The sequence below is a fragment of the Anomaloglossus baeobatrachus genome, chromosome 2 (genome assembly GCF_048569485.1).
Source record: "Anomaloglossus baeobatrachus isolate aAnoBae1 chromosome 2, aAnoBae1.hap1, whole genome shotgun sequence".
Taxonomy (NCBI): domain Eukaryota; kingdom Metazoa; phylum Chordata; class Amphibia; order Anura; family Aromobatidae; genus Anomaloglossus; species Anomaloglossus baeobatrachus.
In genome coordinates this window covers 462,604,805-462,620,692 of record NC_134354.1, presented here as the reverse complement: position 1 = coordinate 462,620,692, position 15,888 = coordinate 462,604,805, and the positions used below count along the sequence as shown (strand labels likewise).

General features: G+C 44.2%; 1 protein-coding gene across 2 annotated transcripts in view; it reads right to left on the bottom strand.

Annotated features, from left to right (window-relative positions):
* Positions 1–15,888, bottom strand: part of LOC142291653 (merlin-like) — a 121,864-nt gene that overhangs the window by 11,214 nt on the left and 94,762 nt on the right. For both annotated transcript variants that reach the window (XM_075336331.1, XM_075336332.1), the window contains exons 11-14: positions 14,188–14,301; positions 13,851–13,973; positions 13,391–13,608; positions 1,612–1,714 (exon numbers count right to left, since the gene is read on the bottom strand). In XM_075336331.1, the coding sequence (XP_075192446.1) occupies positions 1,612–1,714; positions 13,391–13,608; positions 13,851–13,973; positions 14,188–14,301 (558 nt within the window). The remainder of the gene's footprint in view (positions 1–1,611; positions 1,715–13,390; positions 13,609–13,850; positions 13,974–14,187; positions 14,302–15,888) is intronic.

The following is a 15,888-nucleotide window of genomic DNA, read 5'->3' as shown; positions in this document are numbered from 1 at the left end:
GCCCTCGCGGGCAGGGTTCTCTCTCCTCCTATACCAGTCTGTCTTGTACTGTTAATGATTGTTGTACGTATACCCTCTTTCACTTGTAAAGCGCCATGGAATAAATGGCGCTATAATAATAAATAATAATAATAATAATAATAATTACCGCACCCGCGGTAAAAAAACGCGGCAAACCGCACCCGAAAACCGCATGCGGTTTGCTGCGGTTTTACCGCGGTATTGTTCGCGGTATTGCCGTGGTTTTGCCGCGTGCGGGTTGGTACATGTGTTTTATTGCATTCAATGCAATAAAGCACATTGAAAGACAAAAAAATCATTTCCTTCTGAGATAGATAAATAGACAAATAGATAGAAGAATAGATAGAGGGATAGATAGAGGGATAGACAGATAGAGGACAGATCGCTGCATTTCTCCCGAGCGGTAATGTGTTGTTCACATTACCAGCCGTGGGAAATGCCCTGTGGTTACCTCTGCTGTCTCGCTGCGAGGCTGCATTCAGCAGTGTGTCAGTGTCAGTCACGGCTGGATGCAAGCATCGCAGAATGTGGATTACGCCGGAGCTGTGTGTTTGGGAGGGGTTAATAAAAGGGTGAATGAGGAGGCTTATTTGTGTTTTATTTAAAATAAAGGATTTTTTGGTGTTTTATTTAAAATAAAGGATTTTTCGGTGTGTGTGTTTTTTCACTTTACTTACGGGTTGATCATGTCAGCTGTCTCATAGATTCTGCCATGATCAAGCCTGGACTTAGTGGCGGCGATCCGCCGCCATTAACTCCTTATTACCCTGTCTGCCACCGCATCACGGCAACAGGAAGAGCTGGGGACACTTTGGTACTTCCGCATAATGGATGCGACAGTCCCGGGGCAGCTGCGGGCTGATATTCTTGGCTGCAGGAGGGGGGGAGCATTAACCCTGCCCCCCGTCCTCCCCAGCCTGAGAATACCGGGCCGCCGCTGTGTGCTTACCTCGGCTGGACGGTAAAAATACAGCGGAGCCCAGGTGTTTTTTTTTCTATATTTCCGTTTGCTTTCTATGTGTATTCTATATGTCTGTGTGTGAGTGTGATGTGTGTGTTCTATGTCTGTGTCTGATCTGTGTTTACTCTCTGCTCCGCTTCCTCTTCCTGTCATAATGACATCACTTCCCTGCAAACCACAGGCAGCGATGAACATTACCGCAGGTAAACCGTGAAATAACGGAGGGAATAACGCAGGAAAACGCAATGAACCGCACAGAATTTGCTGCCTGCATTATTCCCTGTGGGATTTCACGATTACATTGCAGTCAATGGAGTGAAATCCCGCAGCGACGTGCGGAAAAGAAGTGACATGCAATTGTTTTTGCTGCGGTAATCCTGCAGCAAAACATGCAGCTGTCAAAATCCGCATAGTGCGCACAGCATTTTTTCTTCCCATAGGTTTTGCTGGTGATTCACTGCAGAGATGTTATGAACATAACATGCAGCGAAACATGCAGCAAAACCGCAGGAAATCCGAGGCAAAAACCAGCAAGTGCGCACAGGGCCTAACTCTCATCACCTTGTAGATCTCTCCTGGTAGTCTACAACCTCCATTTATGCCAAGATAATAATACCATGTCTACTTACAGGTTGGCAATTTGTGCCCAGTTCTAAGAGCCTTTGCTTTGCGATCTGTTCAGCTTCTCTGGCTTTCTGTAAGTCCTGCTCCAACAACTCCGCTTCCTTAGCTCTGTCAATAAAACAAGATTAAGAATGATCAAATGAAAGAAAATGGAATATAAATGTTTTGGGTGAATACACAAGGCTGCCACAACCTATAAATATTTTTTTTTTTTTTGCTGTAGCCAAAGGATATAATTATATGTACAGTAGATGATAAAAAATAAGCCTGTGAAAATGAGTGATGCCTCATGTAAAGACATTTGCCTATTTAAAGGAAACGTTTAGGCAAAACTGATACATTTAAAACAATTTAGGCTAAATTCCACACTGAATATTTGATGACTGATATTGAAAAGTTTCTGCAGCATTTCTAAATTAGGTCACTTTAATTTTTTAAAGGGATTTTCAGTATGTTTTAATCGCATTTTTTTGTACTGTATTTTTCTTTTTTTTATATGTCATGTTTTAAATGAAACTGTTTTGGAAACTGGCCATTACATAGCTTTGATAAAATTTTATTGATACAGTCATATGTGCATAATGCGCATTTTTATGGATTTCCACTGCGAAACTGCACTAAAAAGACATAAATGTTATTTACCTGTAGATTTTCTTTAAGCATATAGGGAGATTTTGCAAATAAAATGCACATGTACTGCAAGAGGAACTGACATGCTTAAGATGTTAAAAAAAAAAAAAAAAACAACACAGATCAGTTTATACTGTGTAAAATAAGCACAGTGGCCAAGAGGTTTCCATGCTTTGCTGGAAAGGTACGGTCCCACGATAAGGAATAGCAGCAGCGGTTTCGACTCTGCATGTACAGTACAAGCACAGTGGATGGGATTAATAGAAATCCCATGCCCACTGTGCTTCTTTTCTATGCAGCCGCAGCATGTCAATGTATGTTTGCGAAGATGTGATTGTTCTCAGCTGGAGAACACAGTGAAAATACACTGCACCCAGAATTATGATCGCGGGCACGGACGCTGTGTTCTCCTGTGGCGAGCACTAGCGTCTCTGCAAGAGGAATCACACTGCATCTAGAACGCAGTGTCTCCTGATCGTGGAAACGTAGCCTAAGATGTTACGGGGGATTTTTTTGTCTACTTAAAATACGAAGAGTCAAAAACGCATCAAATATTCATTATGGTAACTTAACCTTACAAAGCCAAATATCTCAGAATTCTATAGGAAACAGTACCATAAATAGACCTGTTGTGCACCAAACTTATAAGACAGATTATGCATGATTTATGATTATTAAGATGCTAAAATGTGTCTGCAAAACAAAGCTCTTTAGGAGTAGTCTCAAAATCTGACATGGTATGCACACACCTCCTGACTAAGGGGATTAAGTGGTTGAAACTTCTAGAATCCTGGTGATTTGTCATAAGGAAATTATAATCCAAAAGGGTATGAAAAGTTTGCTCAATTCAATCAGAAACTCATCTGAACAGACGTTGAGACCACAACACTTTCTTTTAATTTCTTGGTTGCACACAAAAAACCTTGTCCTGAATGCTGAAGCTAAGTTTTACTTTTGCAAGTGTGATGCCCTGGACTAGCCAGGTAGTCACAGATAGGCCCCGCATAACACCTGTCCCCCTAAAAAGGTAACAGCAGCCAACCTTTTAAAACCTAGTCACCTCCCTCAGGGCTTAATGGACACAACAGGGGGTGGAGCCAGGTGGTTGGCCATGCCCACCGAGGAGTTCAGAGAGCCTGATGCAGGAGAAACAGTCGTCAGTCGTGAGTGGTCAGTTTGTAGTGTGGAGTGGAGTAGAGTGCAGCAGACCTGTTCCCAGGTCTGCAGCAGAAAACTGACAGGTGCCAGGGTCATAGCCCTGGTACCTTGACTAGGAGGCAGGCGGTGGCCAGGCCTGCAGGAGCCAGGAAGATGGCCAGGTGGAACCGTAAGGGACCGGGACAGGGTAGTGGCCGCACAGCAGGCCGCAACACAGCGGGGTTCCCCAATCCAAATGGTGCCGGTCGTAGCCGGCATGGGGGAGCTCCGGCTGAGCCCAACCCCCGCGCAAAGGGAGCAGGCAGACGCTCCATATTGGGAGCGGCAGCAGAACCAGTTGGGCCTGGAAATAGCGGCCCGGGAGAGACAGAAGGCCGAGGTGCTGGCCCGTACCATCCGGGAGAAAGAAAACCTCCGGAGTGCCACCTACCGAGTACAGGGCCCGACCTACGAGGGCCAGGTCCGGCAGTTTGACCCCCGGCGAGGATGGGGGTTCATCTTTGAACTGGGCCTGGAGGCCGAAATCTTCGTCTCCCGGCGGGACGCTAACCCTCACCTCCCATTGGGTCACCCGGATTGTGACCTGAAGCCCGGTGAGCTCGTCACCTACACCCGGCATTGCGGGGAGAGGGGCTGGTTCGCCCTCAGTGTGAAGAGAAGGATGAGCAACAGTGCCCGGAGGCACACTCAGTCCCCTCCCCCGCCATACAGTCCTGATGTGGTGCTGGAGGAAGAATATGAAGAGCACCAGTGTTAAAGGTAGCAGATCCCAGCTACCATGTTGAAGTCCCCGTTGGGACCATACTGCCCGTCCCCGTTGGGACTTTGTTGATTTCCCCGCTTAACCCATGAACAAGGCCGAGAACTTGCAAGCCACACAAAAACTATTGGGTTTGTAAATAAGTCCCGGACCACCCTTTCTGGTCCCACAGCCTCCGGAGAGGCAGGCTGGAGGAAGGGCCTGCGGCAATGTGATGGCTGAGGCCCTGTCGCCATTGCAACTGGTGACAATCCTCCGGGTCAGGGGTCCCCTGAACGTGGGGCCTCTGGAGAGACTGTCGGGTATAGAACTTTGTACCTGGCCCGTTTGGGCAATACCCGGACCCATTCCTGTTTACTGGACTAGGGAAAAGGGGTGCGCACCATTGCTTAGCAGTGGCACCAAAATCTAGGTTTGCTTGGGTGGGTGACGGAAAGGACCCGGTCCCGTTCCCGTTGAATAAAAATGTTTTTTCTTTACCCGTTAGCAACAGTTTAAGCAAAATGCCTCCCGAAAGGCAAGAAACTTAACATATACTTGAAAAATGTAAATAATGTTATTATAATTGTATGTGTTTTCCCTTTTTATCTTTTTCAGTTTACATAAACGGTGGTGGTCGGACAGCCCGCGGACGGTCTGTGATTAACCAAGGGAGAATGTGACGCCCTGGACTAACCAGGTAGTCACAGATAGGCCCCGCATAACACCTGTCCCCTTAAAAAGGTAACAGCAGCCAACCTTTTAAAACCTAGTCACCTCCCTCAGGGCTTAATGGACACACCAGGGGGCGGAGCCAGGTGGTTGGCCACGCCCACCGAGGAGTTCAGAGGGCCTGAGGCAGGAGAAACAGTGGTCAGTCATGAGTGGTCAGTTTGTAGTGTAGAGTTGAGTAGAGTGCAGCAGACCTGTGCCCAGGTCTGCAGCGGAAAACTGACAGGTGCCAGGGTCGTAGCCCTGGTACCTTGACTAGGAGGCAGGCGGTGGCCTGGCCTGCAGGATCTGGGAAGACAGCCAGGTGGAACCATAAGGGACCGGGACAGGGTAGTGACCCGCCGGTACCGAACCGGGTAACCGACTTGAAACCAGAGCACCAGGGGGGTACTCAGACCCAGAACGAGGCCCAGAAGCCACTGGACCACGTCGAATTTACTGATTGAGGTCTGGACCTTAGGTCCTTTCCTATCCCAAGTCCCGACAGAAGGCAAAAGCCCACCGAGGGGGATAGAAAGCCACCGCACAGGCAGAGAGATCCCACGGGCCAGCGCCTGCGGGCAAACGGACTCCACCGACACATACACAGCCGGGGAGCGGACTCCCGTTGCTGAGGCACAGGCAGTCTACACAAACATCACAAGGTGTAGGAAAAAGGCCAAAACCACTAACCCGGGTGGGGGACAAGACGCAGCCGGCTGTGGGCACCGACCACCATCAACTTTGTTTGTCAGAGACTTGTGTGTATCAGTAATTGTGAGTACAACAGTGCCACCCGGCCACGCGCCGCCCTGCACCGCCCAGCCACTACTCTCCCCAAGCGGGTGCCGGGGCCACCATCCCTGCCCACTGAGGGGTTAACATCTTGCTGCACGACCATCTCCACCGGGTGCCCCCGTAACTGCAGCGGTGGTGTCTACACCTTCACCACGTCCCGTGGGTGGTGTCACGAACCCAAACACGGCTTCGGCCGTACACCTACCTAACCACCCCCATCGAGATCGCCAGCAACCCCTTGCCCCTTGCAGAGCGACGTGACCCCCGGGTCCAGAGGCGCTCGAGCCACCCCCCAAACGAGCCCGGACCCGAGCGGCTCGGCTGTAGCCGAGCGCGGTGCGATACACAAGCCTCGTTAGCTTTGTATGCTCATACAAGGTAAATTATTTTATGCTTTATGTATTTTTTTTAACACATTGTTAAAGTTGTAGTTAGGCTGGCCATACACACTAGATGTCTGTCAGACTGACAATGTTTCAGCCAATTGTTCAGCTGACAGCCATCTCACTCCGCTAAGTGTTCCTGCGCTAAGTGTTCCTGTGTGCATTGTGAGAAAGCTGCCGACTGACACATCATCTAGAGGCTTATCTCAGCAAGAACAATGCCATCAGCAGTCCGAAACTGGACTTGTCCAATCAACATTTCTCCTGACCATCAGTCAACCAGCACTACTATATAGATTAGACCATCGGCCGAACCCATCGATATCGCTGGGTTCAGCCAACAAGTCTAATATGTATGAGGGCCTTAAGAATAATATGTTAGTATCATTATGACATTAAGAAATATACAGCGTTATAATTAGTATGTTTTACCATTTTAATTAATAAAATCATGTTTAATTTAAAAAAAATCAGTGTGTAGCCATATTTTAAGCCTCCCTTTTTCCCCCAATCATAACAGCTGATTATTATAGGCAAGAGAAGATAGACCCATGCCAATGTGTTTTGGGGCATTCATTATATTTCCCTGTATCTGTCATCAGGTGGAATTTGGACTGGGCAGGTTAACTTTTAACATAATTCTTCAATCCACCCAGATATTCAGTTCCAGATGTGTCTGGCAGCAGCTTATCCCTCTTTACTAACGGCAGTAAAAATGCACACTGCTGATATGAGCTTGCATTTCCCAAGAGAATTAGCCGTGCAATTTGATATAGGTATAGCCAGCTTTAAGTCATTGTTTTTTTGGAAAAGTTAAAAACATTATAACATTATGCTACAGGTAAAATGTGCATATATAGTTGAATTTCCAAACACTTTTACTAGTTCCCAGTTTATTTTCCATGATATTTGTCAAAAACTAAATTTAGGGCTTCCGGGAGGCGGAGCTACGAGGTAGCTGCTTTTATCATGAGCTCCTGCAGCAGCCTAGGCCAAAAACGTTATCCAGGCCCATCCTAACATCTCAAGGCTGCAGGGATAAGGCCAGGACAAGGGGCGCACATCAGGCCCGGCTCTCCTAATACTCCGGAGGTGAAAGGTGTATGCTGCACCACAAAGAAAGGAGTGCTCTGACACAAAGCACCAGGCTGCAGGCTGTGGGCTGTGCTGCACAGAGGAACGCTGCCCATCCTCCCTGCTCCCCCTGCAGATGTGCCACTGCAAACGGAAAGCACCCGGGACCTGGTAAGAGAGGGGTTAAATATCGGGCACTAACATCCAGAAGGAGACAGGGAAGGGAACTGAAGTGCTTCTAGCGGCAGCCATAGTTTTCAGTGAACTCTCACACACTCCCCTCCCTGCCACAGAAGAAATAGTGAAACACCGAGCAGCAGCAAGCTCAGCAAACAGGACTGCACGCTGTGTTTACCTGTCACACAGAGCTCCGTGGACAGGCCCACCGCCTGAGATACTGTGAGTGAGGAGGGAGCTGAGAGCCCCTGGAGACATTCGGCTGTGAGAGCAGGTCAGGAGATAAACAGGGGGCTGTGAAGGGGGCAGATACATCCCTGCAGGTCTCATCTTAAATGGCTGCTGCACAATGCCTGTAATCTGCAACAGTAAACAGAGGCAGATAAGCCCGAAGTGCATCACAGCTCAACTTGATTAACCCCTACTTCACCAGCACTGACAGTATAGAAGAGGGTGAAAAACAAAAAGAAGTGGGATCAGTCATCTGGCCTGCCTCCTGCCCTTCTGACTGGTCTTTTTCAAGTAACATCTATACACTCTCATACACAGCGTGGAAATAATTGTGAAACAGCCAAGTTTACCACACAGATGTAATTAAGCTTATGTTATTGTGACGTCACCACAGTCTCTAAAGAAGCTCCATATTTACAGTTCTTACTATGGATAAATTTGTGGGTAAGAGCAATGCCACACAACCAAGTAAAGGAATTAGACCGCAAAGATGAAACCAAAATGCACCCCCATCACCAGAGGCTTCCCCTGAGGCAACTACAGACCCACCCCAGGACACTGCTAAGGCCATCACGGATCTCTTGATGCCGGTGATTGATGGGCGGCTGGCAGCCTTCCAGTCTTCATTAGACATTATAGTCACCCAAGTTAATGCCCAGGGTTCAAGGCTAACAGATGTGGAGCAGAGGGTCTCTGACATGGAGGACTCTGTAAAGGAAATTTCAGAGATGCTGGAGAGCAGGAATAAGGACATTGCTGTATTGCTGGACAAGGTAGATGATCTTGAAAACAGGTCCAGACGCAATAATTTAAGGTTGGTGGGCGTCCCTGAATCGGTTCGGCAAGCTGATCTACTGAAACTCACTTCAGAATGGCTACCAGGAGCTTTGAAATTGGATCTAAAGTCGGGGCCAATTGCTATTGAAAGGGCCCACAGAGTGGGCCCACCTCGAAATGATGGAGAGGTCAGACCCAGACAAGTAATTTTTAAGGTCCTGGACTTCCAAGACAAGATCAGATTGCTGACAGCATTTAGAAAAAAATCGTTCACTTACCTACAATAACTCTAAACTGCTTTTGTTCCAAGATTACTCAGCAGCCTTGACAAAAAGACGCAAAGCCTTCAATCCAGCATGCAAACTATTGGCGGAAAAAAATATTCGCTTCAGTCTACTGTATCCTGCTGTTCTATGCTTCACTACAGGGGGAAAGAATTGGACTTTTGAAGATCCTAAGTTGGCTTTAAATTACCTTCTTCAGGAAAATGGAGCTTCGCCAGCAGTCAACACAGACACTTAAATCGGAGACGTCACTGTGCTACAGTTCTGATGTTCATTCTGTTCTTCCTTTTTTTTTCAGTGTCAGGACTGCCAGAGAGGCAGGTGACATTGCCATTAGATTAAGGTTTTTGTTTAGATGGGAAGGGGTTAGGGGGCTCTGCGTGCGTACCTTTAGTTTAGCTCTCATATGGGTTGTCGCGTTAACTCGCTGGGATGGACGAGGGAACCCAAATAGGTTGTTTATAATTTTACAATTAATTCCTCCTTCTGGAATAGGATAAATGACTAACACAGAGAGCACAAATGTGTCCACGATTAAATCGCTGTATTGGTGCTCCTGGAATGTTAACGGGTTAAACTCTCCTATTAAGAGGAAAAAAGTTTTAAATTATCTACATCGTTTAAATTGCCATATTGTCTTCTTACAGGAAACACACTGGATGAAGGCCAATCACCCATTTCTTCACAGCAGAAAATATGCCGTATGTGCAGAAGCGTCATTTACGAGAAAACAAAGAGGGGTAGCTATATTGATCAATAAGCATATAAGTCATGAAGTTCTGGAGGTTTCAGAGGACCCTATGGGGAGATTATTTTGGTGAAAGTGAAGATAGAGGGCACTATCTATAACTTAGCAAACATATATGCACCAAATATTCCTGATCCACAGTTCAGAGCCAGATTGATTGAAAGTATCACAGGTTGGGATATGACTAATTTAATTGTAGGCGGAGATTTCAATGAGGCTCATGATGGAATTTTAGACAGGTCAAGTCCCCAGCCATCTCCTCTATTGGCGCTCCATAGTGGTTTGCAATATCTCGTCAATCAATTGGGACTAATAGACACATGGCGCATGCAGCACCCAATAGATAAAGACTATACATTTTATTCACATGTCCATGACTTACATACACGGATTGACTATTGGCTACTAAGCCCAGCACTGATGCCACATTTACTTTCCTCCAACATCCTAGACATCTGTATTTCGGATCATGCACCGGTTACTTTTAATTTGTTATTATCTACCACAATACTACGGGAAAGAAGGTGGAGGTTTCCTTCATATTTATATCAATCTGAGGATTTCAAAGCTTCTTTACAAAACTACTGGAGCCTTTATGAGAAGGATAATCACGAGCATAGTGGGGACGCTGGTTTGTATTGGGCTGCCTCCAAGGCAGTAGTAAGAGGTCAGATAATATCATATGTCAGCCATAAGAGAAAAAAGCTCCTGGAACAAACTATATCAGCACAAAAACTTCTCACGCAGGCATATAAAGATTTTAAAAATAACAACACGGATGCGACAAAACAACATTTCTTAGAGGCCAAGGAGGCGGTGGACACCTTGGCCCATGAGATGGCACTTAGTAACCTGGACTACCAGAAACATAAATACTTTAAATGGGGCAACAAACCTGGGAAATTACTAGCTTCTTTAACCAAACCCTTTAGAACCACCACTAGAATCCACAAAATTAAAAAGAAAGATGGTACCATGGTAACAAAAGATGAGGAAATAGTGGAGGAGTTCAGGGCATTCTTTGGCTCGCTGTATGAGGCGGAACCGAGGGAGGTTGACGGGGAAGCTGATTTTATCCATGGTACCGTAGCGCCCATCTTGACAGAGGAACAAAGAGTAGTACTAAACGCCCCTATAAATATTTCAGAAATAGTGAAATAGTAAAAACTAATGGCACTCTTAAACTAGCCAAAAGCCCAGGGCCCGACGGATTTAGTAACGAATATTATAAGATCTTGGGAGCCTCTATCGGTCCTCATCTATGTGCAGTGTATAATAAGATAGTCACAGATAGAATAATTCCCGACAGGTTCAATGAGGCAAACATTATAGTTTTACCTAAGCCAGGAAAAGACCCACTACAGGTAGAGGGATACAGACCCATCTCATTACTCAACTCTGATTTTAAAATCTTTACTAAAATACTAGCTGGTAGATTACAACAAGTGATTCCAGATCTTATTCTGCCCTTCCAAACGGGATTCGTGCACGGGAAATCCATCACCTATAACATCAGGACGGCTATTGGGGCTATCTCTTATAGCAGGAAGCATAGATGTACCAAACATATAGTAGTTAGCCTTGATGCGGACAAGTCCTTTGACAGGGTCTCTTGGGCCTATTTACATAATCTTTTGGCATGTCGCCAGGTGGATCCTGGTTTTGCGAAGCAGTCAAGATGATATACACAGAACCCAAATCCAAACTATCTATAAATAATACATTCTCTGAGCCATTTGAGGTACAGAGGGGAACGAGGCAGGGGTGTCCCTTGTCACCTTTATTGTTTAATTTGGCTCTGGACCCAATGTTGAGGACCCTACATAATTTAGCAATATTTCAGGGCATGAGAGTCGGTGGGACAACAATTAAACTTTTGGCTTTTGCCGATGATATTTTATTGTTTATTGCCAATCCCTCTCAAGCGATTCCAGAGATAATGAACACATTGAATAATTTTGGAAAGGCCTCAGGATTCAGGGTAAATTACAAAAAAACTGAGGCATTGGCAATGTACAAATCGGGTAAAATTGATAACAACTTATTTCCCTTCCAGTGGTGTACCAGGTCCATTAAATATTTGGGGATTCAGCTCCCAGCAAACCCCTTGTTACTATATCAAATTAATTATAAGCCTCTTATAAATTCATTAATACATCTACTCCAATCTTGGAAACATCTGAAAATATCCTTTTCGGGCCGATGTCACTTAATTAAAATGGTAGCATTCCCCAAAATAATGTTCTTATTTCAGACTCTCCCGTTGCTTCTACGCAAATCAGATATTAAGCTACTAAATTCATCCTTTGGAAAATTCATTTGGGGGCACAAGGGGCGTACTAGGATCAGCTTAATCAAGCTTCAATTACCAAAAGGGGCAGGGGGCATAAATCTTCCAGATCTGGGCAGATATAATCTAGCAGCAAATTTTAGATATGTGGTGGACTGGGTGTGAGGAGTATCTCACTTTGCCAATGTACAATTGGAACAACAGCTATGTTCACAAGTCTCGTTAACAGCATTGCTGCATTTAGGGAACGAGGAAATACCGAGTGAGGTTAGGGATCATCCAACACTATGGCATACTATACAAACGTGGAGGAAGGTGAGGAAACTTGGTAAAATTAACACTTCAAGTTCCCCATTTCAACCCTTTGTTGGAAATCCGAGATTCCTCCAGGGTCGCCCTCCGAGGATTTATGAAACATTGTCAATGCAGGGTTGTGCTTATGCTGCAGATCTAATGGAGCCTGATTGGTCGTTGCTTTCTTACGAAAAGGCGGCACACCGATTTCCAGCTTTTGTGGGTCAGCCTTTTCTTTTTCTTCAGGCGCGTAGCTTGGCACAAAAATATCTTGTTGACAAGCCAAAGGGAGATCTTGGAGGAAGTGTGGATAACTTTCTTAGGAGGGCAAGAAGCCAGGCGTCCTCGACTAGTCAGGTTTATTCAATGTTGCGTACAGTTTGGACATGGGAGGGGAAAACAACAGGTCCAGCAAAATGGAAGGTAGACATGCCAGAGTTCGAGGTAAAGGATTTTTTACAAGCCACGCTGTTGCAACGTAAATTTCTGTCGTCCAGTAGCTGCACAGATATGGCCTTGATGATTCTACATATAGCATATATTACTCCAAAAATTCAATCAAAAATGGACACAAATGCCTTATACTCTTGTTCTAAATGTGGCATAAGAGACACTGACCTGTTTCACCACTTATGGGACTGTGTTCAGATACAGGGAGTATGTAGAAGCGTTCACTCAGTCTTACAAAACACATACAATATTCAGTTTGCTCTGACACCACAGTGGGCGATTTTTAACATGTTGGAGGAGGCTCAACAAAGTCTTCCGAGAGGTACCAGGGCAATGTTAACTATTTGGGCCTCGGTCACTAGGAAAAGTATCCTACATCTCTGGGTAAATCCTGAAGCACCCTCTCTAGCGTTTATCCAAACAAAACTAATGTTCATATTCAAAATGGACTGGCTGGATGCACTGTCGAATAAGGAGAAGCTGACTAAGCGTTTCTTTGAAACATGGTCTTTATTTATACCTAACTTGGCTACAGTGCTTAAGGATAGACTTAAATCTCAGTTTGGACAGACCTCTTGGTACCTTCTTGAACTGCTCAATGGACACATACCAATTACATAAGTTACCATTTTAAGTTGCTTCTGGTCGCACGCAGAGCGGGGGGAGGGGTGGGCGGGACTGTTTTGATTATAATGTCATCAATGAAATGCTCTTTGTATAAGAGCAGATTGTAAAAGAAATTCGGTTAAAATTCAATAAAAAGATGTTTAAAAAAAAAAAAACTAAATTCAGAATTCTGCTCCTCTTATATTAGAATGCAGTGAATTGTGGAAACTTAGATGGCCCAAGACTGGAGGTGCATGAAAGGTAAATTTAAAAAATCTGGATCTAGGATATTTGGAAACTTACATATAAATGAAGAAAATGACTTTGAATAACATGTTCAAGAATTTATCAAGTACAAGAAATTAGCATATGCCCATAACTATTTAGCCAGCTTGTACCCATGTCATGAGGACTTAAAACCACTAAGGAGGTACCTTCTGCCAGAGTCCTGGAGTAGTTTCTTGGTGATCATATCACATTCTCTCATCTTTTTCTCCATCATCCGCATCTCATCCTTACTTTTGAGCACTGCCAACTCAAGGCGTTGGAGTTCATGCCTGGCTTCCACTGCGTCCTGAGCTAGAAGCTTTGCTTCATCCTCTGCAATCTGTACCTTTTCTGCTAGTAACTCAGCTGCTTCATTAGATCGGAGCTATGAAACAGAAAACAAAAGAAGTCAGTCATACTTATGCAGAATACATTAGGATGGTCTTTTATGGGGGTGAACAAGTAAGCATCAGACACTTTAGCAAATCTTGGAATGGAGCCCCATAGCCTATGGGCAATAAAACCACCACCATTCAAGATTCATCACTTATTCAATTGCCAATTCCACTATCCCTTGGAATGAAAATGGAACCTTTTAACTACTAACACCCGGAGAAGCATACATACCAAAGCATCATTGGCCTGCCTTGCCTCCTCTTCCACCTGAAACAGTCTTCTCTCAAGATCTTCTTTACCTCTTTCTGCTTCTTCCCTTAGCTGTTTCTCCAGAACCAGTCTCTGATGCTCTTTCTGATAAAGCAGAGTCTGTTAGTTTCTAATAATTATATGAATTTTGTATCATTAGGAGTTAATGCTAACAGAAAAATGAGAGAGAGATAGAGATAGATAGAGAGATAGAGAGATAGAGAGAGAGATAGAGAGATAGATAGATAGATAGATAGATAGATAGATAGATAGATAGATAGATAGATAGATAGATAGATAACTTATCCACTTATATTACCTTTTTCCTGGCTTTTTCTTCTTTGGCTTGCATTTTTATTTGTTGAATCTCTATTGAATCCACCTTCCTTTTTGTTAAGAATAAATTGTGGTTTTCAATGCAGAGATGCAAGATCTAAATATTCATGATAATAGGTGACATATTTTTAGTAATTACATAATATTGTTATGGCCAAAACCTTTGAGACTGATGCATATTTTGGTTTTTACAAAGTTTGCTGCTTCAGCGTTTTTAGATAATTTAGTCAGATGTTTCTATGGCGACTGAAATACAACTAAAAGCATTTTATCGGTTTTTAAGCTTTTATCAAGCTTATGTAAAGATTCAATAATTACAGTGTTAACCACTATTTATTGAGACTTCTGCAATTCGCCGTGACATGCTGGAATCAGCTTCTCAGTCAAATCCTGACTAATTGTCAAATCCTGACTAATTGTAAACTATTCTTGTCTAATCAGTTCTTGGAGTTTATCACAATTTCTGTGGTTTTATTTGTTCACCTGCTTTTTGAGGATCGACTATAGGTTCTCAATGGGATTGAGATCTGGTAAGTTTCTTTGCCATGGACTCAAAAATTGTATGCTTTGTTCACCAAGCCACTTAGTTATTACTTTTGCCTTGTGACATAGTGCTCCATCATGCTAGAGACAGTACTTCATTAACAAATTGGTCCTGGATCATTGGAAGAAGTTGCTTTTGGAGGATACTTACATACCATTCTTTATTCAGGCTATCTCCTAAAGACGATTCAGCTACTGGATTGGTTTAACACCAGTGCAGAGCTAGCTCTGGAATGGCAGCAGGCAGGTGTCAGTGCATCTGCACGCACTGTGAGCTGAAGGCTTTTGGAGGTTGGCTTGATGTTAAGAAGTTCAGCATAAAGAAAAACATCAAGGTCAAACTGACATTCTGACGGAAGTACAATGATTGTATGTTAGATGATTGAAGTAGAGTTATTTCCTCTGATGAAGCATTCTTGAGACTGCTTTAAATATCTGGAAAAATGATTGTCTAGAGAAGTCTACACTACCATGTGTCCTATGGCATGCTAATAGTAATGAATCCTAGGTAGTGATGAGCGAGCACAACCATGCTTGAGTGCTCTGTACTTGCAATGAGCAGTTGGATGCTCAAACAGGCTTAACTCGTGTACCGAGTATAATGGAAGTTAATGGGAAACTCGAACATTTTTACATTAAGTCTTCCAGAAAAATGCTGGGGCTCCCCCATTGACTTCCATTATACTCGGTACATGAGTCAAACCCGTTTGATCGTGTAACTGTTTGTTACGAGTACCAAGCACCCGAGCATTGTAATGCTCACTGAACCCTAATCCTGAGTCCATTAATATGGGTGGTTCTTTTCCATCCATAGGAGTGGGCTCACTCGCAATTTTGTCTAAGAATGCTGCCATGAATAAAGAATGGGATCTCAACATCCTCAAAGACCAACTTCTCTCAACGATCTAGGAGCAATATAGGGATGAACTATGATTTGTCTTGTTACATAGTGCTTCTTCATGCTGGAAAAGTGATAAAAGTCTTGGTGATCAAAACTTGTAAATATTGGGACCATGGCCTGGAAACTCCACAGATCTCGATCAAATAGAGTTAATAGTTAATCCTCAAAAGGCAGGTGAAGAAACAAAAACACAGAAATTGTGATAAACTTTAAGCACCGATTATAAGAATGGGTTGTCAT